The 23,301-nt window shown below is 42.7% G+C and overlaps 3 protein-coding genes and 2 pseudogenes across 3 annotated transcripts; 3 read left to right on the forward strand and 2 right to left on the reverse strand.

Annotated features, from left to right (window-relative positions):
• Positions 1 to 122: 122 nt before the first annotated feature.
• LOC136530400 (uncharacterized) lies at positions 123 to 2,743 on the forward strand. Its single transcript, XM_066523143.1, has 10 exons — positions 123 to 534; positions 630 to 716; positions 794 to 859; positions 968 to 1,060; positions 1,155 to 1,211; positions 1,309 to 1,437; positions 1,521 to 1,611; positions 1,704 to 1,792; positions 2,083 to 2,273; positions 2,418 to 2,743. Exons 1-10 carry the CDS (start codon positions 508 to 510, stop codon positions 2,527 to 2,529), a joined length of 942 nt encoding a protein of 313 aa, XP_066379240.1. The 5' UTR covers positions 123 to 507; the 3' UTR covers positions 2,530 to 2,743.
• Positions 2,744 to 8,194: 5,451 nt separating this feature from the next.
• Positions 8,195 to 13,023, reverse strand: LOC136530398 (receptor-like protein EIX2; annotated as a pseudogene).
• A 2,349-nt stretch (positions 13,024 to 15,372) lies between these two features.
• Positions 15,373 to 18,432, forward strand: LOC136530401 (uncharacterized). Its single transcript, XM_066523144.1, has 5 exons — positions 15,373 to 15,709; positions 16,417 to 16,634; positions 17,631 to 17,759; positions 17,879 to 18,010; positions 18,104 to 18,432. The coding sequence occupies exons 1-5, from the start codon at positions 15,373 to 15,375 to the stop codon at positions 18,215 to 18,217; spliced, it is 930 nt and encodes a 309-aa protein (XP_066379241.1). The 3' UTR covers positions 18,218 to 18,432.
• Positions 18,433 to 18,517: 85 nt separating this feature from the next.
• On the reverse strand, positions 18,518 to 18,982 carry LOC136530403 (uncharacterized). Its single transcript, XM_066523145.1, has one exon. It carries the CDS (start codon positions 18,980 to 18,982, stop codon positions 18,518 to 18,520), a length of 465 nt encoding a protein of 154 aa, XP_066379242.1.
• LOC136530404 (receptor-like protein EIX2) lies at positions 18,875 to 22,883 on the forward strand (annotated as a pseudogene).
• The last annotated feature ends 418 nt before the right edge of the window (positions 22,884 to 23,301 follow it).

Here is a 23,301-nt window from a genome sequence, read left to right on the forward strand (position 1 = left end):
AGGCTTTCTGATTTTGGGATTGATTGTGAAGTTTATAAATCTTCCCTGATTATCTCCCAGCACATTCTGTAGAACATATCACGAAATTTACGCGATGCAGGGGCTATTCCAATTTATGGACTCCCAGGATAAATGACTTAGATGAAAGATAAGCAAATAGACAAAATTTGTGCCTGATGCCTTTGCAGTTCTCTCATTTTTTAGATGGAATCTGTAGTGCCCGTGGCCAACAGATATCCTGTCATATTTCTCTTGTTGATGGATAAACTAGATGGAAAGAATGAAATGCTGGCATATCTTTCTTGTCATTTTATACATTCAGCAAGATAGTTTTGTTCCCAATAATCTGGAAACGACAGAGTTTTCATACAAATCTCATGGCTTTTTACAATAATATTCAGACAAAAAGTTGGTACTTGCACGCATTCTTCACTTTAGATAACTGATATTATTGTGTCTTGGCAGGCCATCTAACTGGAGAAAAAAAGTATTCACTTTCATGATTTCATGTTGAACGTACATAGTCATCTTCAGGTAATTTGTTTATGTGCAAACTGCCTTCATAAGTGCCCTGCTCCAAGCTTCAGGAAGATATGATAATCATTGTCATGACACTTGTCTATATGCAGATGCATAAAGGTGTTTCAGATCCCCTTGATGTTGTAGCAGCTGAGATTTCAGATGAGGCCATCATATTATGTCTTGATGAGTTTATGGTACACTTTTCTGAGGTTATATATTCCAACAATGTCCCAATATATATGTTTGTAACAAGCCCAACTATACTGCACAGGTAACTGATGTTGCTGATGCTATGATTCTGAACCGGCTGTTTAGACAATTGTTCAGCAAAGGCGTTGTATGTGGCTACTATTTTCTTCCCTTTTCTTATGGGGACTAATTACTCAGGTTATCTATACAATACACCAACTTTTGACATGGATTTATTTGCATGTCTTGTGCTCAGATTCTTGTTTCGACTTCTAACCGCGCTCCAGATAAGCTTTATGAAGGTGGCTTACAACGGGACCTTTTCTTGCCATTTATTGACACCTTGAAAGTATGAGTGGTTTCACATTTATCAATTTCTCTGCATTGTCAATCGAAGTTTAATATGCTAGTATGGTGGTGTTTACTTTTGTGGACCATTGCAGGAAAGGTGCATCGTGCACCCCATTGGATCTGCGGTGGACTATCGCCAAATGGGTTCTGTATGTTACCAACTTCTGCAAGCTACTAGTAGTCCTTGGTTTCTTCCCCCCTTCCCTTATCTAGTTATCTGATATCTTTGAACTGATATCTGAGCAGGCTGAGCAAGGTTTCTATTTCGTCGGAAAACATTACGGTACGCTTCTGAAACAGAGGCTCCAGTCTTTAATTGGAGATGAGGAACCCAGCCCACAAACTGTTGAAGTAATTATGGGACGGAAATTACTGGTATGGACGTATGGTAGAAGCATTCAAAAGCAACCCACTAAAACACATTATTTTTTATATATTACTTAAACATGACTTTGCAGGTTCCCCTTGGAGCAAATGGTTGTGCGTATTTTCCTTTTGAAGATCTTTGTGATAAACCTTTAGGCGCAGCAGATTATTTTGGACTCTTTAGTAAGTATATTTCTGCAATGTAATTTCTAGTATTTGGATTACGAAATTTACTCTTGACATAACCTAACTGATAACCAAACGTTGCTGTGCAGAAAAATTTCACACCCTGGCACTTGATGGTGTTCCAAAGTTTGGGTCTAGTAACAGAACATCAGCTTATCGTTTCGTCACACTGATTGATGTATGGTCCTTGTTATGTCTCATTTTATTATGTTTAAGTTTGTCTCGGCCTCAATATGAGCAGACAATGTTTTGTTTTTCTATATTTCAACTGAAGACACCTCAAAACTAACATTCAGTGTTGGTATAAGGAGGTTTTATCATAGATTAGATCTCATTACATGCAGTAGTCCGTCATACTTCAAAATTATACTTGAATATAAACAACAAAAATGCATTTCCCCTCTCCACCAATAGATTTTGCATATTGTACTACATGTACTTATCTTCAAATAATGAATGTTTTTTTAGGTTATGTACGAGAACAAAGCAAGGTTGTTATGTACAGCTGAGGCTGGACCGATAGATCTGTTTGAGAATATCGTGACTGTTGCTGAAGCACAGAAGGTTTCACCAAGATCTTCGCGCTCACAGAAAAGTGACGATCCTGACCTATGTGTGGACAATGAGCTAGGATTTGCCAAGGATCGTACGATTAGCAGGTACTGGAAATGTGTGTTTGCTAATGTATATAGATTTCAGATTGGTGCTCTGCCTGCCATGTCGAATCACAATTCACAATTCACAATCAACCCGTTAAGCTCGTATTTAACTGATGCCTTCTGTTATGCCTTGTGCTTTTACAGGTTGACAGAGATCAACAGTAGAGAATATTTGGAGGACTTCGAAATGAGATTGCGGCAACAGCAGCAGCTGCCCTTACAAGGTCTAGATAATGGTGGTGATGTACTGGCATAATAAGCTGAAGGCTTCTGCAACTCATATTTGAAATTCTTGTAGTCGCCCCACATGGCTTACATAGGCAACTGAGAAGCGAAGCTTTTCCAACAGTGATGCATGTAAATGTAAATATGAAATAAAGCTATGTAAGGGCATTTTTGCTTACAGGTGGCTGATCCATAAAATGGCTCAATCTATAGGGGAAAATTGTATTGTATCACATGTTTCCAAACCTTCAGAGAGGCCTATAAAGCTAAAAAGCAGCGGAATTTACTACATTAACCAAATAATAGGCTAAAAGCTTTCACTGAATTTTCTGAATGAAAAAGGCTAACAATAGCTCATGTTTTGCTGTTGTATTTCCTAGCTTTTCTGACATGCTTGACGTAAGAGGGAAGCTCTGGTCATTATTGTTGTGTCATGTCTGGAGCAGATCTGCTACGTTTTGGTGAATCTGTCTTTTTCCACGACTGTACCTTCGTTCCAAATTAAAGTAGTTACTAGTTAGATATACCCTATATCTGTTGGTGTATAACAAAACCTATATAACTAAAAGCTAGAACAACTTATTATGATTAAACAGAGAATAGTACATTCTTTCTAGAATCATCAAATTTTCGTTTTTATAAAGAATCAAGGGCGCACAGAGGTATGGAATAGCCGTCAACTACAGCTCTTGAAGAAATATAAAAAAAGGAAATATATCTTTTTTTTAAGTCATAATTGGCATGAATGGCGTTTCTTCGCTGCCAAGAGTTTCTTCGTTCAACGTTAGGAAACTTGAAACAAAGGGACGGACACTAAAAGATGGTTGAGCGGGAAATAGCGCATGGTTCTACCATAAAAAATATTTACCCTAGTTTCTTTTTCCAAATTTTGGTGTTGCAATTAATCTGAAAAGGGGGATAATTTTTCATTCGACTTGTGGTTCTCGTCATGCAGGATACCGTGTGTGTTGCATTTCGATAATGCTTGCACACAGGTGGAGCTTCGCGAGGGCATAGTGGACCATGGCCCCCACCATCAATTCTTAATGAAGGTCTTAGCTTTCTGCTTTAGTTGTTAACGAAATATTAATATGCCCCTCTCTTCTTGCATTTTACATCATATTGCCCCCCTCTGCGTTCATGGCCGAGCTCCGCACTGTGCATGCATGTTGATAATGGTTTCTCTTGAAATAAGTTTTGCTGGTGGCATACCTGTTACACGTCAGGATTTATGTATGTCCTTTGTTCCGAAAAAAAACAATTTTAGATTTAGAATAATCAAACTATTAAGTTTAACAGAGTTTATAAAAAACAATCTCAAAATCTATATCTCAAAATATGTCTACTATAAAATATATTCCATGGTTAATGTAATTATATTTGTTTGGTATTATAAATATTAACATTTACATATTTGGTGCATCTTAAGATTAGTTGACTAAAAAACAAAGAAAACTGCACTCTTTAGGAACCGGAAGTTTTTGTTGTCATGTTGACAAGAGAACACCAGAACAGCCAAAAGGTTATTATGGCTAGGTTTTTGTTCGGCCAGGCTCCCGTACAGTACTGACCTTCCCCTAATCCGGCCTAAACAAAAACAAAGTTGTCTTCAGTTGTGTGGCGCCAGGCATATCTGAGTGGAGTGCACCAGCGGCAATGGCGGTGTGCATTTGCATAGCCCTACCTATGATTCCCTGTAATAATTCTAGCACCAGTTTGTAAGCAGTTTATTTCTCACAATATGCAATAAAGGAACCACTTTTTATATGCCAAATAATGTCTGAGTATGACATTATCAAGTAACGAGCACAAGGTGTAAATGTTTGCTCTAATAGGCGAGTTTTATCTCAAGACTTCTACTTGTTAGAAACAGTATATATAAACAAGTTTCGTCTTCATAAAACTTCTTTCATCCCATACAATTTTTATTATATCTCTCTTTATTAACACTGTGCCAGTTGATTTAATGCTCATGAAACCCATTAAGACTTGCCTAATAATTCTACAAACATCAGTATGCTATCATATGATAATTGTACATTTCCTCTAAAAATGTATTCTAATAATAGTTTTTTTTCCTCTACCAACCAATGAACGACCGAGATAAGGCATTAAATTCTGTTTATATATTTGTAAAAAGATCCACGCGTACAGTATCTGATTAAAACATTGGAAAGAATATTAAACAATCTGATGATAATAATAAAAGGATATACACACGCGAGTGGACACGCCCATCCATCTTTAATCCTAATCCTGTTTGAGAGGTAGTTTTACCGGACTTCCCCCCTCCTCGGCCGTCGTCAATATTCGGACGGTTCACCGGGGCCCCGCCTCGGCCTCTCTCCCTTTCCAAGGGCCGCCGCGTCCGCTCCGTCCCCCCACCGCCCTCGGCGCCGGCCGGCCACGCCCCGATCCAGATCCAGGTATGCATCTTCTTTCCTTCAGCCGCAACCGCGTCTCTTTCCTCCATTCCTTCCCCGTCGGCAGGCGTCCGCACCCCCTCCCTACGCTGGACGCCTCTGGCATGGAGTGGAGATCCGAACGGGGTTGTATGTTCCCCTTCCAGTCATCTTCGCCGGTTCGGATAGGGATAGGATGGCCTTGCTTGTTCGTTTCGTTTCGGCCTGCGGGATTCTCTCCCTTCTTTGATGTGAGAGCGCTGGAATCCAAACCTCCGCTTACATTTCCAGTCAGTCGGTTTTTATTTTAACGATTTCTTTCTAGGATTTGCCCCGGACCCCGGTGCGTTCCGCCAATGTACCTCAGTCGTTATTAATGCTTCCGTGGTTAAATGTTTTCTTCAAACTAAATCAGAATTATCAATTTGGGTCAATGTGAATCGGAATAGATGGTGCGTAATAGTACTATGTGCTCTCAGTATAGTTGCCGATTTGTTCTGCTTCTGGCCTGGATCTTTGATCCATTAGGGGGAAAAGAACTGATTTGGATGTTTTTGTTTCAGCCTTCAACACGCAGAAAAAAAAAATCTGGGATTCCATTGCGATAGGGACCACGATAGTGCCGCATTAAGGAGTCGTTTTCGCTATGCATTGCACAGTGTCGTTCTGCACTTCCACTTCAGCAATCCCACTCTCAACAAAGACTGTGCTACCTGAACTTTAGTTGACTTTTTTTATCCCCATAATTCAAAAGTTCCGGGCAAGGATATAGATAGTAGCGCATTTGAATCCTCTAATTTCTTTCAGGATAGTAGCTGTGGTAATTTTTTTAATATATATTTTTGGCCTTTCATGCTGTCATGGATAAACATGTGAGCTTTAGTTTAGTGCTCACTGCCCAATTACCTTATATACAATGGACTTTTGGCCCTCACTTGTAAAAAAGTGATATTGGGCTCCTGATTTATTATTTTGGTATCACGTATGTTTTCCGATTTATTGGAATTCAGAGAGGTGGGGAACATGCACTGTCTCTTGTAGTTTCTTTACTTAATGAACTAGCTTTCTCCTTTGTGACAATTAAACCATGCTCCTTGTGCCAGGAAACTGTATGCTTGCACATGCTTTTAGTGCTGCCTTTTGTGATGAACTGATGTTGCGCCCAGTGGTTTACTAGAATTTCAATGAGTACAGAGTTCTAGTAATAGATCCTGGTTTGTTTTGATGTTATTAACTTATTATGCCTAGGAGCCTTGGATTGTCACGTGGCACAATAGGTGATGATGATTCCAGAAATGTTGCTTGTCCATTAATGTTCAGACTCTCTTTAACTTTGATTTTTTTTTTATGACTGATGTGATACAGTAGGTTATAATTCTTTTCCAGAAATGATGATTATCCATTAAGGTTCTGCTGGCAGTTTTGACAGTGGAAAGATTTTCTTTTTCTGTTTTTTCATGGACTGGAAAATCCAGCGAAATCAGGCATTTCAAACAGCAATCATTATTTGAAATTCCAGTTCTGTTGTGTTTTCTGTTTACTCAAACATCGATGAGTTGGAGTAACTTGAATCATTTTTATCCCTTTCTGTTCTGTCCATCACAAAATAGATCCTCTCCTTCCCTAAAGAAATGTACTGAAACTTTCTTAGCCAGATGTTTTTATCTCTGTGTTCTATAGCTCCTTAGATTTTTTTTCTCCTCTTAATATATTATTCTGATTTGAATTTAAGAATGGGGAGAAAATTGTGAATTGTGAATTGTGAAATATGAACTATGCAACATACACTGAAATATATTTGAATCAGTGAGTGACATGTTTCCCCTTTCAAAAATGGATATAGAACTACCCATATTATCGAAGAAGACAGTGCTTGTTTAGTAAAATTGTAAATGATTATCTACTATGTGGCATGATTCGGGTTCAAGATATGTGCATATCATATTTCCATTAAAATGGAGCTGTATAGCCAGATGTGAAACTTAGTTTATTTGTTTGCTCTGTTTACTGTCTGTTGAGTTCTAGTCGAGTCACCAAAGTCTCACAGCATATTAACATGTTCGTGATTGATTTGAGCTACTGATGGTTTATTCACTTAAGCAATCTTTCTTGTGAGTGTAGAGCTTGAAAATACTTAGTTCATTATTCTTGTCTCTTTTGGACAGGATTCAAACAAACCAGTACATTACCACCATGGTTCTTGATTCATTATCATCTCCTCACAGGAGGTCCCAAAACACATTCTTCGTGTCATCTGCAAAAAAGCCTCAGTCATCTCGTGATGACAGTTGGTCTGCACTGGTTGAGCGGCACCGGTTCCTCCTGACAACACTTCTTGTGCTTGCCTTCCTGTGCACTATCTATCTGTACTTTGCAGTAACCTTGGGGGCATCAGATGCTTGCACTGGATTGGCAGGGGCAGAGAGGATTGAGTGCCAGGCAAGATCAGTGCTGCAACATGGAAAGTTGAAATTCCGCTGACTTTGGAGACTCATTGATGGAAGACCAAATTATTGAGTTTTATATGCAGTCTGGTCACAGGTCTTATTCTTCATACCATGAATGAATCTGTATATTTTTGGTGGTGGGTGGTTTGTATTCATGCTGATGTTATTGGACCACAAAATTTACTGTACTGGTAGAGGCAAATCTAATAGAGTAATAGTGATAGTGTTGAGTTTGTGGAAACTGTTATACTGGGGTAGGTCTACATGGTTCTTTTACCATGGTGTGCTAAAAACACCATGGCGCCTGTAATTCGTCCAGGAGATCTTGGTGGGGTGTTCGGCTGGTACCCTTGTCCACTGTAGTTCGACTTATTTTGGATGATTTAATAGTGTTCTGTGAGAGAATAAGCTGAAACAGACATGTTCAGCCGAACACGCCGTTGTCTCCCGTGTGACATGTGACTCAGTTAATTTGGTACCGTGCTACCTGAGTACCCTTTGATCCCTAAGTAGCAAATAATTTTGTTAGTGTTGATCTTAATTTATTAAACTGTTCACTGAGAAGTTTGTTAATTTTAGCGAATTATTGATGTAAATATGACAACCTGGAACATGATTGTTTGCTGTTGCGTTATCGTTTCCAGTTCTTCTTGTTTTGACGGAGTGGTTGTAAAATCAGTAGACATGGTTTCATCCTGTAACTTAATTCAACCAAGTAGTAAATGAGTTATATTCTTTCAGAGAATCAGCGGTGAACAGGATTAAAGTTCTATTTAAACAATAAGAGCTGTAACAAGATAACAATAATAATAACAGAAAAAAATAGAGCTGGAAGAGCTGTACATTACTAATCATACAAACTAACGCTGAAGGTTGTTTGTGTGCCCTTATCAGATTTGATCGACACGGCTGAAGATTGCACACTCAAAGGTTTAAAGAAAAACAGTGCTCCGAACCATAACCAAAGTCCAAATGCCAGCCCAGCTAATATGGAGTAATACCTACTGAACTTCGTTGCAGAATTTGAACCATTTGAACATACTATGTTCAGTGGGAAACCACAGAGCCCAAAGTTGTTGCTATAAATCGAGGGATCGGCGAGTGTTTGGAGTTGATAACCAGCTGGTATCTCACCTGATAGATGGTTGTTGGACAGATTGAGCGAATCAAGAGACATCAGCTGCGAGATGCTTGGAGGGATGGAGCCGGAGAGTTCATTCCAAGATAAATCAAGAGACTCCAAATTCTTGAAACCGCCAATGTCTTCCGGATACAGCCAGAGAAACGATTTCTTGACAGGTTTAGGAACCGTAGACCTTCAAGTTTTGTCAGCCCTGAAGGAACTTCACCAGAGAGAGAGTTGCTTGACAGATCGATACCTGTCATAAGCGCAATGGTTCCAGCGAAAGTATGGTATTGCCTCTTCCAGTTTACGTTGATTCGTTCGAAGTACGAATAAATGACAGACTCATGCAAAATTTGGCAGGTCACTTCCAACGGTATGTTGAACTCTGTTCTTGGCTGCTGCATGGATGTTAGATTGGCGAAACTAGTTGCCGATTTGTTCTGCTTCTGGCCTGGATCTATGATCCATTAGGGGGAAAAGAACTGATTTGGATGTTTTTGTTTCAGCCTTCAACACGCAGGAAAAAAATCTAGGATTCCATTGCGATAAGGACCACGATAGTGCCGCATTAAGGAGTCGTTTTCGCTATGCATTGCACAGTGTCGTTCTGCACTTCCACTTCAGCAATCCCACTCTCAACAAAGACTGTGCTACCTGAACTTTAGTTGGCTTTTTTTATCCCCACAATTCAAAAGCTCCGGGCAAGGATATAGATAGTAGCGCATTTGAATCCTCTAATTTCTTTCAGGATAGTAGCTGTGGTAATTTTTTTAATATATATTTTTGGCCTTTCATGCTGTCATGGATAAACATGTCAGCTTTAGTTTAGTGCTCACTGCCCACTTACCTTATATACAATGGACTTTTGGCCCTCACTTGTAAAAAAGTGATATTGGGCTCCTGATTTATTATTTTGGTATCACGTATGTTTTCTGATTTATTGGAATTCAGAGAGGTGGGGAACATGCACTGTCTCTTGTAGTTTCTTTACTTAATGAACTAGCTTTCTCCTATGTGACAATTAAACCATGCTGCTTGTGCCAGGAAACTGTATGCTTGCACATGCTTTTAGTGCTGCCTTTTGTGATGAACTGATGTTGCACCCAATGGTGTACTAGAATTTCAATGTGTACAGAATTCTAGTAATAGATCCTGGTATGTTTTGATGTTATTAACTTATTATGCCTAGGAGCCTTGGATTGTCACGTGGCACAATAGGTGATGATGATTCCAGAAATGTTGCTTGTCCATTAATGTTCAGACTCTCTTTAACTTTGATTTTTTTTATGACTGATGTGATACAGTAGGTTATAATTCTTTTCCAGAAATGATGATTATCCATTAAGGTTCTGCTGGCAGTTTTGACAGTGGAAAGATTTTCTTTTTCTGTGTTTTTCATGGACTGGAAAGTCCAGCGAAATCAGGCATTTCAAACAGCAATCATTATTTGAAATTCCAGTTCTGTTTTGTTTTCTGTTTACTCAAACATCGATGAGTTGGAGTAACTTGAATCATTCTTAACCCTTTCTGTTCTGTTCATCACAAAATAGATCCTCTCCTTCCCTAAAGAAATGTACTGAAACTTTCTTAGCCAGATGTTTTTATCTCTGTGTTCTATAGCTCCTTAGATTTTTTTTTCTCTTAATATATTATTCTGATTTGAATTTAAGAATGGGGAGAAAATTGTGAATTGTGAAATATGAACTATGCAACATACACTGAAATATATTTGAATCAGAGAGTGACATGTTTCCCCTTTCAAAAATGGATATAGAACTACCCATATTATTGAAGAAGACAGTGCTTGTTTAGTAAAATTGTAAATGATTATCTACTATGTGGCATGATTCGGGTTCTAGATATGTGCATATCATATTTCCATTAAAATGGAGCTGTATAGCCAGATGTGAAACTTAGTTTATTTGTTTGCTCTGTTTACTGTCTGTTGAGTTATAGTTGAGTCACCAAAGTCTCACAGCATATTAACATGTTCGTGATTGATTTGAGCTACTGATGGTTTATTCACTTAAGCAATCTTTCTTGTGAGTGTAGAACTTGAAAATACTTAGCTCATTATTCTTGTCTCTTTTGGACAGGATTCAAACAAACCAGTACATTACCACCATGGTTCTTGATTCATTATCATCTCCTCACAGGAGGTCCCAAAACATATTCTTCGTATCATCTGCAAAAAAGCCTCAGTCATCTCGTGATGACAGTTGGTCTGCACTGGTTCAGCGGCACCGGTTCCTCCTGACAACACTTCTTGTGCTTGCCTTCCTGTGCACTATCTATCTGTACTTTGCAGTAACCTTGGGGGCATCAGATGCTTGCACTGGATTGGCAGGGGCAGAGAGGATTGAGTGCCAGGCAAGATCAGTGCTGCAACATGGAAAGTTGAAATTCCGCTGACTTTGGAGACTCATTGATGGAAGACCAAATTATTGAGTTTTATATGCAGTCTGGTCACAGGTCTTATTCTTCATACCATGAATCTGTATATTTTTGGTGGTGGGTGTTTGTATTCATGCTGATGTTATTGGACCACAAAATTTACTGTCCTGGTAGAGGCAAATCTAATAGAGTAATAGTGATAGTGTTGAGTTTGTGGAAACTGTTATACTGGGGTAGGTCTATATGGTTCTTTTACCATGGTGTGCTAAAAACACCATGGCGCCTGTAATTCGTCCAGGAGATCTTGGTATTGTCTCCCGTGTGACATGTGACTCAGTTAATTTGGTACCGTGCTACCTGAGTACCTTTTGATCCCTAAGTAGCAAGTAATTTTGTTAGTGTTGATCTTAATTTATTAATAATCAACTGTTCACTGAGAAGTTTGTTAATTTTAGCGAATTATTGATGTAAATATGACAACCTGGAACATGATTGTTTGCTGTTGCGTTATCGTTTCCAGCTTCTTCTTGTTTTGACGGAGTGGTTGTAAAATCAGTAGACATCTGGTTTCATCCTGTAACTTAATTCAACCAAGTAGTAAATGAGTTATATTCTTTCAGAGAATCAGCGGTGAACAGGATTAAAGTTCTATTTAAACAATAAGAGCTGTAACAAGATAACAATAATAATAACAGAAAAAAATATAGAGCTGGAAGAGCTGTACATTACTAATCATACAAACTAACGCTGAAGGTTGTTTGTGTGCCCTTATCAGATTTGATCGACACGGCTGAAGATTGCAACACTCAAAGGTTTAAAGAAAAACAGTGCTCCGAACCATAACCAAAGTCCAAATGCCAGCCCAGCTAATATGGAGTAATACCTACTGAACTTCGTTGCAGAATTTGAACCATTTGAACATACTATGTTCAGTGGGAAACCACAGAGCCCAAAGTTGTTGCTATAAATCGAGGGATCGGCGAGTGTTTGGAGTTGATAACCAGCTGGTATCTCACCTGATAGATGGTTGTTGGACAGATTGAGCGACTCAAGAGACATCAGTTGCGAGATGCTTGGAGGGATGGAGCCGGAGAGTTCATTCCAAGATAAATCAAGAGACTCCAAATTCTTGAAACCGCCAATGTCTTCCAGGATACAGCCAGAGAAACTATTTCTTGACAGGTTTAGGAACCGTAGACCTTCAAGTTTTGTCAGCCCTGAAGGAACTTCACCAGAGAGAGAGTTGCTTGACAGATCGATACCTGTCATAAGCGCAATGGTTCCAGCGAAAGTATGGTATTGCCTCTTCCAGTTTACGTTGATTCGTTCGAAGTACGAATAAATGACAGACTCATGCAAAATTTGGCAGGTCACTTCCAACGGTATGTTGAACTCTGTTCTTGGCTGCTGCATGGATGTCAGATTGGCGAAACCTCTTGGTATAGAACCTACCAAACTATTGCCTGCCAGATCCAGCAGTTGTAGGGAAGAGAGCAGTGATACGTAGCTGCCATGGAATGCTCCCAAGGAACATGTTTGATCGTAATCGAAGGATCCTTAGCGATGGATGGCTAGATCCTATCCATGAAGGAATTGTTCCAGAAAACTTGTTCTCACCAAGATCTAGAATCATTAGACTCGTGCATCTCTTGAGGACTAGAGGGAATCCTCCCATGAGGTCGAGCGCATCAAGCGTGCCGTGGAGGCCGGCGCTGGGGAGGATGAGCCCGGCGACACGGCCTGCGGCGTCGCACTTGATGCCCGACCAGGAGCACGTCGGCAGGGTAGGCGACCACGTGGGCAGAGGGGTCGACGGTGATGGCTTCTCGCCGTTGTTGGCCGGCAGCAGGGTGGACTTCCATCGGAGAAGCGATTCAGCTTCCTTCTCGTCGATGGCACCTGATGTGCAGAGGAGGAGCATAAGGAAGGAGGCGTGTAAGATTCTTTGCATGGGTTTTCGTCCGGAGTGCCATGGCCGGGCATGCGGGCGATTCAGGGAGGGAGCGTGACCAGTTATTCTTTTATGGATGGGATTTTGGGAATCATCCGTTGTGCAAGTGACTGAACTGAGCTGCCACCCTCAAGCCTGAACCTTATCTCGTACAGTATCAAGCAAGACTTGCAATGGAATCTTTCAAAAAAAAAAAGACTTGCAATCGAACCACGAGACTAAACTGATGGCACGCGAAATATCTTAGTGACGTATCAAGTGTTTATTTGGTTGAATTATCTTCCACTGGATCATTTCATGAATTTGATTAGAAAATACCATTCCTTACATTTATGTCATTTAACTTTTTTAGGGTATAGTTTGGTTCGGCGCCCAAGCATATAGTTGCCTGGTTAGGCAGCGACCCGGAGCCTATTTGGATCCCATGGGCTAAACTCTATTTGGATAGAGGGGCTAAAAGGTGGCTAAAAGATGATCTTTGGGTCCTCCACAACACCTTTTAGCCTCCTTTAGCCCACCTTGAAGGGACTAATGGACTAATGGAGGGTTAAAGTTTAGCCCCTTTTAGTCCTCCTGTTTAGATCCCTAAGGGATAAAAGGAAAGGGCTAATCTTTAGCCCTTTGAAATTTAGCCCGATCATTTCATCTAGTTGTAGCAACACTAATATTGTGCTACAATGTTGCAGTTTTAAACCTATAGCTGCAGCCGCAACATAGTCAAAAGTAGCTGAAGCGATCGGAGGCTTGGAGCTCTTGGTAGCTAGGATCATTACATATTAAGATCCAAATGAGTCCTTAGATAATAGTAATGGTAGCCTATGGTGGCCCCTTAGATAATGGTGGTAGTCTATGGTATATGTAACAAAAAAGGGATGCATCTATTTTTATGTTTATTTCAAAATATGGATATGAAGATTTGAACCTGGTGGATATGCTTAAACAATAAGGTGGCAGTGGATGAATACACTTTGTTCCTCAAATTAAATCAGTGGACTTTTGTTTAATACTACTTGGATTGTTAGTCATCATCAACCCCTTTCCTCGTCACCCTATTGATGGAGGAAACTGACACTACCAAAGCTATAACGCCATTATTTCCATTGCAGAGGCCATTTCTACTACGTCTTTGTCCTTGTCATTGTCTATGCCATCTAGTAAATGGATTTTTTGTATGGATAATGAGAGCAGCCCCAAAAGCACCAGCGTGGCTAATAGCCCTAACCTCCACAAATGCTCCAAAGCTCTATGTCGTCACAGATATTTGTGATTTCCTAGACTGCAGAGGTAGTGGCTATTCCAGCTAACAAAAGATTGAAACACCCACGAGGCCACCAGGAGTCGCTTGCATTGCTACTACCTTCATAACAACAAACCTTACACGCTTCTGGTCGCTATCAGGATTTAAGAGCAGTAGCTCCATACATTGTAACATCACGCTCCAGCATTGAATTTTCAGACATAAATGTTAATTTTTTGGGCATAAGTGGTGTACGTAGAAATTATGTGTGAGAGAGGCCAAGACACCCATCTCAAAGAGGCATTTCTAAAGTACATGAATTGACATGCATTTTTTTCTACAAAGATGGCATGATCTTTGACGAAAGAAAAGATTTAAGGAATCGAGCGATAGAGAAAGAAAAAAACAGAAGACAAGAAGATAATAGCAATGTGGGACGCAAAGATAATTAAAAGGCAATATGTAGACAAAAAAGTATCCGTGATAAAAAAGAAGAACATCACTTTTACCTCTCAACTGCAGTGTGATTTGATTTCCTCCTCAAAATCCTAAACTGGACATCTTAACCCCTCATCTTTCATAACCATTTAAATTACATCCGTACCCTAGTTAGAACTGTTTTCATCTTTGTTTTTAGTTTTTTTAAAAAAATCCTAGAATATTTTTGAACAATGAAAAAATATCTCTAAATTTCTAGAAATTCTAAGAAAAAAGTCTTTAAAGATAGATGGGATAGGACAAAGAAAAATATTATAGATTGCGACATACAAACCCCAAATAAAAATATTTAGAACCCATGAATGTATCTCTAAAAGCTTCTAAAAATTAGATTTATCTCTAGAAAATGAAAAATATAAAAATAAATAAATCCCAAAGCATTCTAATTACTTCGAAACATGTTTTTGAAAACATCTCACAACAAAAAGACAAGATGCAACTAGATTGGAATATGACACATGGATAGATTACATGCATAGCTTCAAAGTTAGTGAGGTTTACTTATGTAGATATACATAGATGAGATGAGTAAAATGATATCCGTTTTTTTTAAATCTATCCGTTTTTAAAGTTTGAGAAGGAAAATGAGAGAATGACAAGTAGTACAGAGAGGTAAGCAAAAACAGACCACGGCAGTAGTACGTGAGAAAGCCCATTCGAGGTCACAGGCCTAGCACGGCACGGCCCATCATACGTCGACCACAAACCGACAAGATAAGCGCATCCCCATCCCGAATCGGGTGGTTCCCGTTTACCGCGCTAACGGCACCCCACCTCCAAAACCAAACGCCGTCACTTCCCCCTCGCACTCCCATCGAGATGGCCCTCAAAGCCGCCGTCTCCGTCACCCCGCTGCTGCCGTCGCCTCCCCTCCGCTGTCTCCTGCTCTCCGCCTCTTCCTCTTCTAGTTCCGCGGCGGCTCGCAGGATCGCGAAGGTTTCCGCGGCGATGGCGACGACGGCGGTGCAACCGGCCGTGGTGGTGGGCGGCGGCCGCGTAGGCCAGGCGCTGCTGTCCATGGGCCCGCCAGGAGGGGACGTCCTCGTGGGCCGCGGCGAGAAGGTGCCCGACGACGCGCCCGGACCGATACTGGTGTGCACGCGCAACGACGACCTTGACGGCGTGCTCGAGGCCACCCCCAAGTCGCGCTGGCGCGGTACGTGCTCTCCAACTCCTCCCACCTCGTCTGCCTGTGCTCTCCCGCCCGATGTGCTTTGGGTGGGCGCTAGCATTTGCTCGTTGGAGTCCGCGTTCGTTCTGTGCCGCTGCTTGTGTGCGATCAGGTCTGTCTATGCGTGTTTTTGCATCGGGCTTGCATTTTAGGCAAACCGTGCCTGAAATACTGAACAAATCGAGCTGGATTAGCCAAGCTGTTCTGGTTACTCAGTTCATTTTTTTTTGTATGTACAATCTGCACAACAGGTGTGTGATGTCATGGTTTAGCAGTTGAGCTAGTCCTCATCTAGTAACAAAAAAGAGGTTGGATCCATTTTACAAATGGAAGGTTTAGCAGTTGAGCTAGTGATCATTGATGGATTGGCAAACTCAAGGGAAGTTATGTAACATTTGTTTTGTTTCTAAATTCTAACAGTTAGATCCTATGTGCATCCACTCACAAGTACAATATTTTGGATAGTAAACATTCCAGAAGAGCTTCAGGATGTCATTACACAGAAGCTCGTTTCCTGAAATATGTAAGTTTGGTAAATAATATCTGCCATCAATAGTATGGCTTCACTTCCAGTCACTTTATCAAAAAGTGATCTGCCATGGTTCTATCTTATGCATGCTAACTACAGCATTGTGTACCATTTTTGTGTAGTGTTGTTGCATGTTCGGACTTGTGAGCTAATATTGCAGCAGATTTGGTGTTCTTCCAGAATGGAATGCTGGATCCATGGTTCGAGAGCAAGGGTCTAGTGGACGCAAACCAGGTCTTGGCCTACTTCGCTATATCAAAGCTTGGAGAGCCACCAGTCGATGGGATTACTGATACCAACCCAGAGGGGTTGACTGCTGCATTTGGCAGCTGGGCTCCTGCAGTGGCTGCCCGCCTGCAAAACGGCGGACTTACCTGCAAGGTGAGGTTATGAGCATTTGCTTCAGAAGTTCTGTATTCCGTTCATCCATAAATTTCCCATGTTGTGTTGGCCATTTTCAAATTTTATATTACTTTTTGTTGTAAGGTGCAAACAAGATAGATATCTACTCAAAAGAATTGTTTGGGCAGCCCTTGCAAAAGTTTGGACCCTTACGTTGAATTGTGTCAGACAAAACTTAGAATAAATCATGATCCCTTCCCTATGCATTATTTATTTTCATCCTGTCAAAATTTGTTCAACGCATCAAAATGGTTTCTCCCTACTATAAGATGTGAGTAGTAGGGAAATGAATATGTTTATTCTAAAAAATGGGTACGAAAGATAAAGTTTTGAAAAATCATGGTCTGTGCCTATACATTTGCAGGAACCTCCTTATTTCTGCACACTGTATTACATAGCAGGTGCAAGTAATACATTACTTAAATCATGAAAGTTGTGCATTTACTTGTCATAACTGTTAGACAAAGGGGTACGGCAGCCTCTAGGACTGTCGTCTGGTTCCTCTTGCTGGGCCTGTGCGCCCCTGTTGGGCCTAGCGCGCATATGGCTAGGATAGATAAATTGATCTTGATGAGGCAAGTGTCACCATTGATTGGTTCTACTTCTGTAAACCTTATGTCATCCTTGCCTATATATGTGTAACATCATATCCTCCATATCAATCTATTATTCCTTGTGCCTAATCCAGATTAAAATAACATTATAATAACCATAATGATGAAAATCATCAAAGTCAGTGAGCTCAGGGAGTTATGGTTCATCACCAAAATTATCTTCTTGCAATAGGAATCAAAATATTAGTAATTAGTAAAGTACTGTTTTCATGTTTGTCTATTGATGTTCTCTTTTTTTTTAGAACGTCTATTGATGTTCTCATGTAACGGTCCTTGCACTTACTTTTTTTTTGCATGTTCAAGTATTGAATTATGATCATTTGTAGTAATTGTGTATTTGTGCTGCAACCTACCCCATCAGGTGCTTGAAAAGGAAGCCTTTCAGAAGCAGATGCTAGAAAAGTTGATATGGATTTCAGCTTTCATGCTTGTTGGTGCTCGGCATCCAGGGGCTACTGTTGGTGTGGTGGAAAAAGATTACCGATCTGAGGTTTGTTCTGTCATGAATGTTTTACAACCAGTCCAAATCATTGGCTATCTTTTGTCCAATTATCACTGAGAAGCAAGGATCATTTTTCAAGAGACTGAATTGCACTGTTATCTTGGTAGGTTGCGAGCCTGATAGCTGAATTAACATCGGCTGCGGCTGCAGAGAGAGGGCTCACATTCGACGAAGGCATAGAGGAGCGGCTTTGTGCTTACTCCAGGGCTGTGGCACACTTCCCTACAGCTGTGAAAGAGGCAAGTCCTACCAATGAGGATCTATTGAGAAGTTAAGCCCGAACATTGTTTTATTCCCTGCTAAATTAAAATATGCTAATTTGAATGGAGCAGTTCAAGTGGAGGAATGGTTGGTTTTACTCCCTCACCGAGAAGGCGCTTGCAGCAGGAAAGCCAGATCCTTGCCCACTACACACAGCTTGGCTCAAGGAGATTAAGGTCGTATAAAATGTTTTCATCTACATGAGCTTCGTTAGAATCACAAAACAGTTGCATGTTACCTATATAGAGAAAATTGCTTGTTCCCTGTATACTTTTTGGTGTCTTGTGTCAAAACAGAATGTCTGAAAGGTTTGCTGCCATCGGTGTCGAAATGTTAAATCAAACTGGGACTAGACATGTCTTAAACCTTATCATAGAGGCAATGTGGTTCCACCTAACAAGATTTTGAGCCTGTTTGGGATGGCTTATACTCCGTCCGTTTTTTTTACATGTCATATTAGCTTTGTCCTAAGTCAAACATTTGTATCAGACCCCCCACAAACGCCCGCGTCGCTCCCCCACACGGGGCGACTCGGGCGGCCCCCGCCGCGCCGCCTCCCTCACACCCCTCTCCTCCTCGCCCGCCGTGCCGCCGCCGGAGCTGGCTGCCGGCATGGCCGCCCGGCCGGCTGTGATGGTGGCGGCGGGGCTCTCCCTCCTCGTGTTGGCGGCGCACCTGCAGCAGGCCGGCGGTCCGGCCCCGCGCGACCGGCGTGGAGGTTGACGAGGTGGCTGCCGCGGCTGCTGCAGCGCCGGCTGGTGTCCGTGCAGGCCAAGGGATGGCGGCGAGGGCGTCTTCTTCTCCTCTCTTGATGGCGGCGGCGGCGCTGGCTGAGGCCGCCGGTCCGGGGCCCAGTCGGACAGATCCGGACCCCAGGCTGCCGGATCTGTCTTGGCGGCCGACGGCGGTTGCGGCGTCGGCGGCGGTGGCCGGGGCCGGGGCCCATGCATGCGTTGGGGGCGGTGCTTTCTTCTCTGCCGTCCCTCCCCTCATGGCCTTGGCTGCTGCTACTCAGGGGTTGGCTATGCCCGGAGTAGCGACCTCTGCCGGCCAGCCTGTCCGGAGCAGCGACCTCTGCCGGCCAGCCTGCCCGCGGCGGCCGGTTTGGCGGCCAAGGTGAACGGTGTCTGCAGCTATGGTCAAGACGGAGGCGTCGGCGTCGGCAGGGGGCGCCGGATTCGGGGCCTTGCGTCCGGATTCGGCTGCCCCAGGACATGGGGCAGAGCCTGACATGGTGGGGCACGCTGGCGGTGATGACGGCAGCGACATCGGCAGGTGCCAGAGCCGACGACGTTGGTCAAATGCGGCCTCGGCGTGCGGTGGTGTGACGCGAGCGGCAGAGTCAGGTCCGGCTCTGCGTGGCCCGGTCGGAGGGGGTGGCGGCCGATGCAGCTGTGCGGCTGCTACGTGCAACCGGCGCGTCGATGCCCCTCTTAAGGGGCTTCCGTGGGGCGCCGGGACAACGGCGATGGCGGTGAAGGCTGGCACGGGTCTGGCTTCGCGACCCGACGAGTGTGCTAGAGGGTTATTGGGCGAAAGCCTTGGCGACGGCGACACCGTTGGGCGCTGCTTCCCTGTTGGGGGCGTCGTATTTCCCCACTAGCATGTCTTCCAATGGTGAAAACTCAGTCCACTTTGGACGTGCGACGGTGACGCCATTGGCGTCACTCCCTTCCTGAAGGCGTCACATTTGGATTATTGTCGCGGTTTCGATGCGGGGCGATGGTTTGCGTTTGGAAGTCGGAGCTGCTCTTCGGTGATTGAGCTTGGCAACGATGACCGGTGGCAGCCATTAGCTTCAGACCCGTCGGGGGGTGACTAGTGGGTGGCCTGCCATGGGAAGTCGGAGCTGCTGGCAGCTTGGCTTCCATGCTCGGCAACGATGACCCATGGCAGTGTGTCGTGTTTGTGCTCAACTGCGTCGCGTGGGGCGGTTAGCCCTTCAGGTGCCTTTCTGGTATCTCGTCCGGCTAACCTTCTTGTACATAATATTCTTTCGGCTTAATTGAGCGGCAGAGCTCATGCCTTTTGTTTCAAAAAAAAACATTTGTATCATTGACCATTGATTTCAAAAAATTTAGATTAGATAGGTTCATGACATGCGATTTGCGTTTTTAGATTCACTATGAGAAATAATTTCATAGTATATAATTCATATGTTATGAAAGTATAAGAAATTTTTAAAATGAATGGCCAAAGATATGTTTGACTTAGGACGAAGCTAATATGACATGTAAAAAAGAATAGAGGGAGTACTAGCTTTGGCTTCACCACTGTTCATATTCTTGTGCTTAAGAGGTGTGAATATTGTAGCAGGAGTCGGTGAAGAAAACAAATGCCTTCACCGGCTCTTCATTTTGGGTTGATGGGGATTGAGGATGGAGCCATAGCCGCTCTTCATTTTGGGTTGATGGGGATTGAGGGTGGAGCCAGAGCCGCTACAGTATGAAACGGGCCTTGTGAAGGCTGTTGTGTGAACACCGGACTAAAGGCTCCCACGTGCCTTGACTCTGCCACTAGGACTTGTCGACTTGGTCCGGGTGGTGTCTTGGTTCATCCACTCAGAGCAGATCCATTTATTGCTCGTGTGGACAAGAGCATGAGAACCTTCAGCATCTAGCAATGGCGCTCCAAATAAGGAATCAATCAAGGTTCCTGCAAGTCTTCTTTCTTCTGTTGCTCTGCACATCCACATCCCATGGTACCGAGGAGGCTCACTTCTCCGGTGGAAATCTACGTTGTTGCCGGCCAATGGCAGGGAAGAGCCATCATCCCCTTTGCTCTCATGGCTGGCTACCAAGCCGACGTGCTCCTGGCGTGGCATCATGTGTGACGCTACAGGCCGTGTCGCCGAGCTGAGCCTTCCCGGCGCTGGCCTCCATGGCACGCTCAGTGCCTTAGACTTGGCTGCATTCCTGGCGCTCACCAAGCTTGACCTCCGCAACAACAACATCAGTGGCAGCATCCCAGCAAACATCTCCAGCCTGACGTACCTTGACATGTCGCAGAACAGCTTGTCCAGGGAGATACCGGACACCCTACCATTGATGAGGCAAAGGATGAGGTACCTCAACCTGTCCGCCAATGGATTGTTCGGTTCGATACCACGGTCGCTTTCCAACATGCGTGACATGCGAGTGTTCGATGTGTCAAGAAACAAGCTCACTGGGGTCATTCCTCCGGATCTGTTCATGAATTGGCCAGAGATCACATCGTTCTATGCACAGAGCAATTCCCTCGCTGGAAGCATCCCTCCAGAGATCAGCAACGCATCCAAACTACAGACCTTGTTTCTCCACCGCAACAACTTATATGGTAAAATCACAGTGGAGATTGGAAGAGTAGCAAGTTTGCAGTGTCTCATGTTGTCATGGAATTCCCTCACTGGACCGATTCCGCATTCAGTAGGAAACCTAACAAGTCTTGTGCTTCTGGGAATCTTCTGCAACAACCTCATTGGGAAAATACAGCTAGAAATCGTCAATTTGACGGCACTGGAGTCCCTTGATCTTGACACCAATCAGCTAGAGGGTGAGGTGCCCCAAGCCCTCTCAGCCCTCCAGAGTCTCCGATTCCTCGACATTAGCAACAATAAGTTATCTGGTGTAATACCATACCTCAATACCAGGAAGTTGCTTGCCATCAGCTTAGCAAACAATAGCTTCACTGGAGTATTTCCTATAGTGCTTTGTCAACAGTCGTGTCTTCAAATCTTGGACCTATCAAACAACAAGTTATATGGCAAACTCCCCCGCTGCTTGTGGAACATGCAGGATTTACTGTTCATTGATTTGTCAAGCAATGCCTTCTCTGGGAATGTCCAAATGTCAAATAACTTCAATTTATCACTAGAATCAGTGCACCTAGCGAATAACGGTCTCAATGGAGGATTCCCAAATTTCCTTAAGCGATGCAGAAGGCTGCTGATTCTGGATCTTGGTGAGAACAAGCTTTCTGATACAATTCCTTCATGGATAGGATTTAGCAATCCCTTGCTAAGGGTGCTCATATTACGGTCAAACATGCTCCATGGGAGTATTCCTTGGCAGCTATCACAGCTCTCTTTCCTCCAGCTGCTTGATCTATCAGGCAACAGTTTTATAGGTTCCATCCCTAGAAATCTCTCCAATCTAACATCCATGATGCAACCAAAATTGGAATTCAACATACCTCTGCAAATCAGCTACCAAATTCTACATCATCTTGTCTTATATATATATACACTGAGCGGATCAACATAAACTGGAAGAGGCAATATCATACTTTTGAAGGAGCCATTGCACTTATGACAGGTATTGATTTGTCAAGTAACTATCTCTCTGGTGACATTCCTCCTGAGTTTACAAAGTTTGTGGGTCTCAGGTTCCTAAACCTGTCAAGAAATCATCTATCTGGCGGTATTCCTAAAGACATTGGTAACTTGGTGATTTTGGAGACCCTTGACCTATCTTTGAATGAACTCTCTGGCTCTATTCCTTCAAGCATCTCTGAATTGCTGTCCCTTAATTTGCTAAACCTTTCCAACAACCATCTGTCAGGTGAGATGCCAACAGGTTCTCAACTCCAAACGCTTGTGGACCCGTCAATTTACAGCAACAACTTTGGGCTATGTGGTTTCCCACTGGACATAGCATGTTCAAATGGTTCAAACTCTACAGCAGCACTTATTGGACACAGCCATGCCCATGAGATTGAAGCCCTAATCTGGTATTACTCTGTATTAGCTGGGCTGACATTTGGATTCTGGTTATGGTCTGGGCCACTGCTTCTCTTAAGTCTTGGAGGGTTGCCATGTTCCGCTGTGTTGAGCATATACAAGATAGGGCTGCAAAATGGATATTCGCCATCTAATCTCCATTTGATGTGGTGCAGAATTGTAAAATAGTGAAGTCCCGTTTGGAGTGGGAGTGTTAATTTGGCTGGAATGTTTCAGATCCAAATCAAATTTGAATAACATAACTTTCCGGTGAAATGCCCTAACAATATAGTAGTTTTCCCTGTTTTATTTGTTCTCTACTATTCTTCTTCTTTTGCAACACTAATTACGTTTCAAAATCGTGTTAATCTGACATTAGGGGTGTGTTTGGCAGGGATTGGGCTACTCTAATAAACGTTCCTAGAGAGAAACTAATTCTATTTCTCAAGCGAAACTGGTTTTTCTAGCTTGTGTTCTAACTTCTAAGAAAATCCGATGAATGTTTCTGATGATGACTAAAATTCCAGAATCGTTTTGCAGTGTTTCTACTGTCTCTCGAAAAAATCTGTTCCG

The sequence above is a fragment of the Miscanthus floridulus genome, unplaced genomic scaffold, assembly GCF_019320115.1.
Source record: "Miscanthus floridulus cultivar M001 unplaced genomic scaffold, ASM1932011v1 fs_118_3, whole genome shotgun sequence".
NCBI lineage: Eukaryota > Viridiplantae > Streptophyta > Magnoliopsida > Poales > Poaceae > Miscanthus > Miscanthus floridulus.

Bases quoted from the DNA above. Each gene is read 5' to 3' on its own strand.
- LOC136530403 (XM_066523145.1), bottom strand. From the start codon at position 18,982: ATGCATGGGCCCCGGCCCCGGCCACCGCCGCCGACGCCGCAACCGCCG.
- LOC136530401 (XM_066523144.1), top strand. From the start codon at position 15,373: ATGGCCCTCAAAGCCGCCGTCTCCGTCACCCCGCTGCTGCCGTCGCCT. The intron at 17,760-17,878 runs GTTTGTTCTGTC...TTATCTTGGTAG, and splicing joins AAAAAGATTACCGATCTGAG to GTTGCGAGCCTGATAGCTGA. The intron at 18,011-18,103 runs GCAAGTCCTACC...TGAATGGAGCAG, and splicing joins TCCCTACAGCTGTGAAAGAG to TTCAAGTGGAGGAATGGTTG.
- LOC136530400 (XM_066523143.1), top strand. From the start codon at position 508: ATGTTGAACGTACATAGTCATCTTCAG. The intron at 1,438-1,520 runs GTATGGACGTAT...ATGACTTTGCAG, and splicing joins TTATGGGACGGAAATTACTG to GTTCCCCTTGGAGCAAATGG. The intron at 1,793-2,082 runs GTATGGTCCTTG...ATGTTTTTTTAG, and splicing joins GTTTCGTCACACTGATTGAT to GTTATGTACGAGAACAAAGC.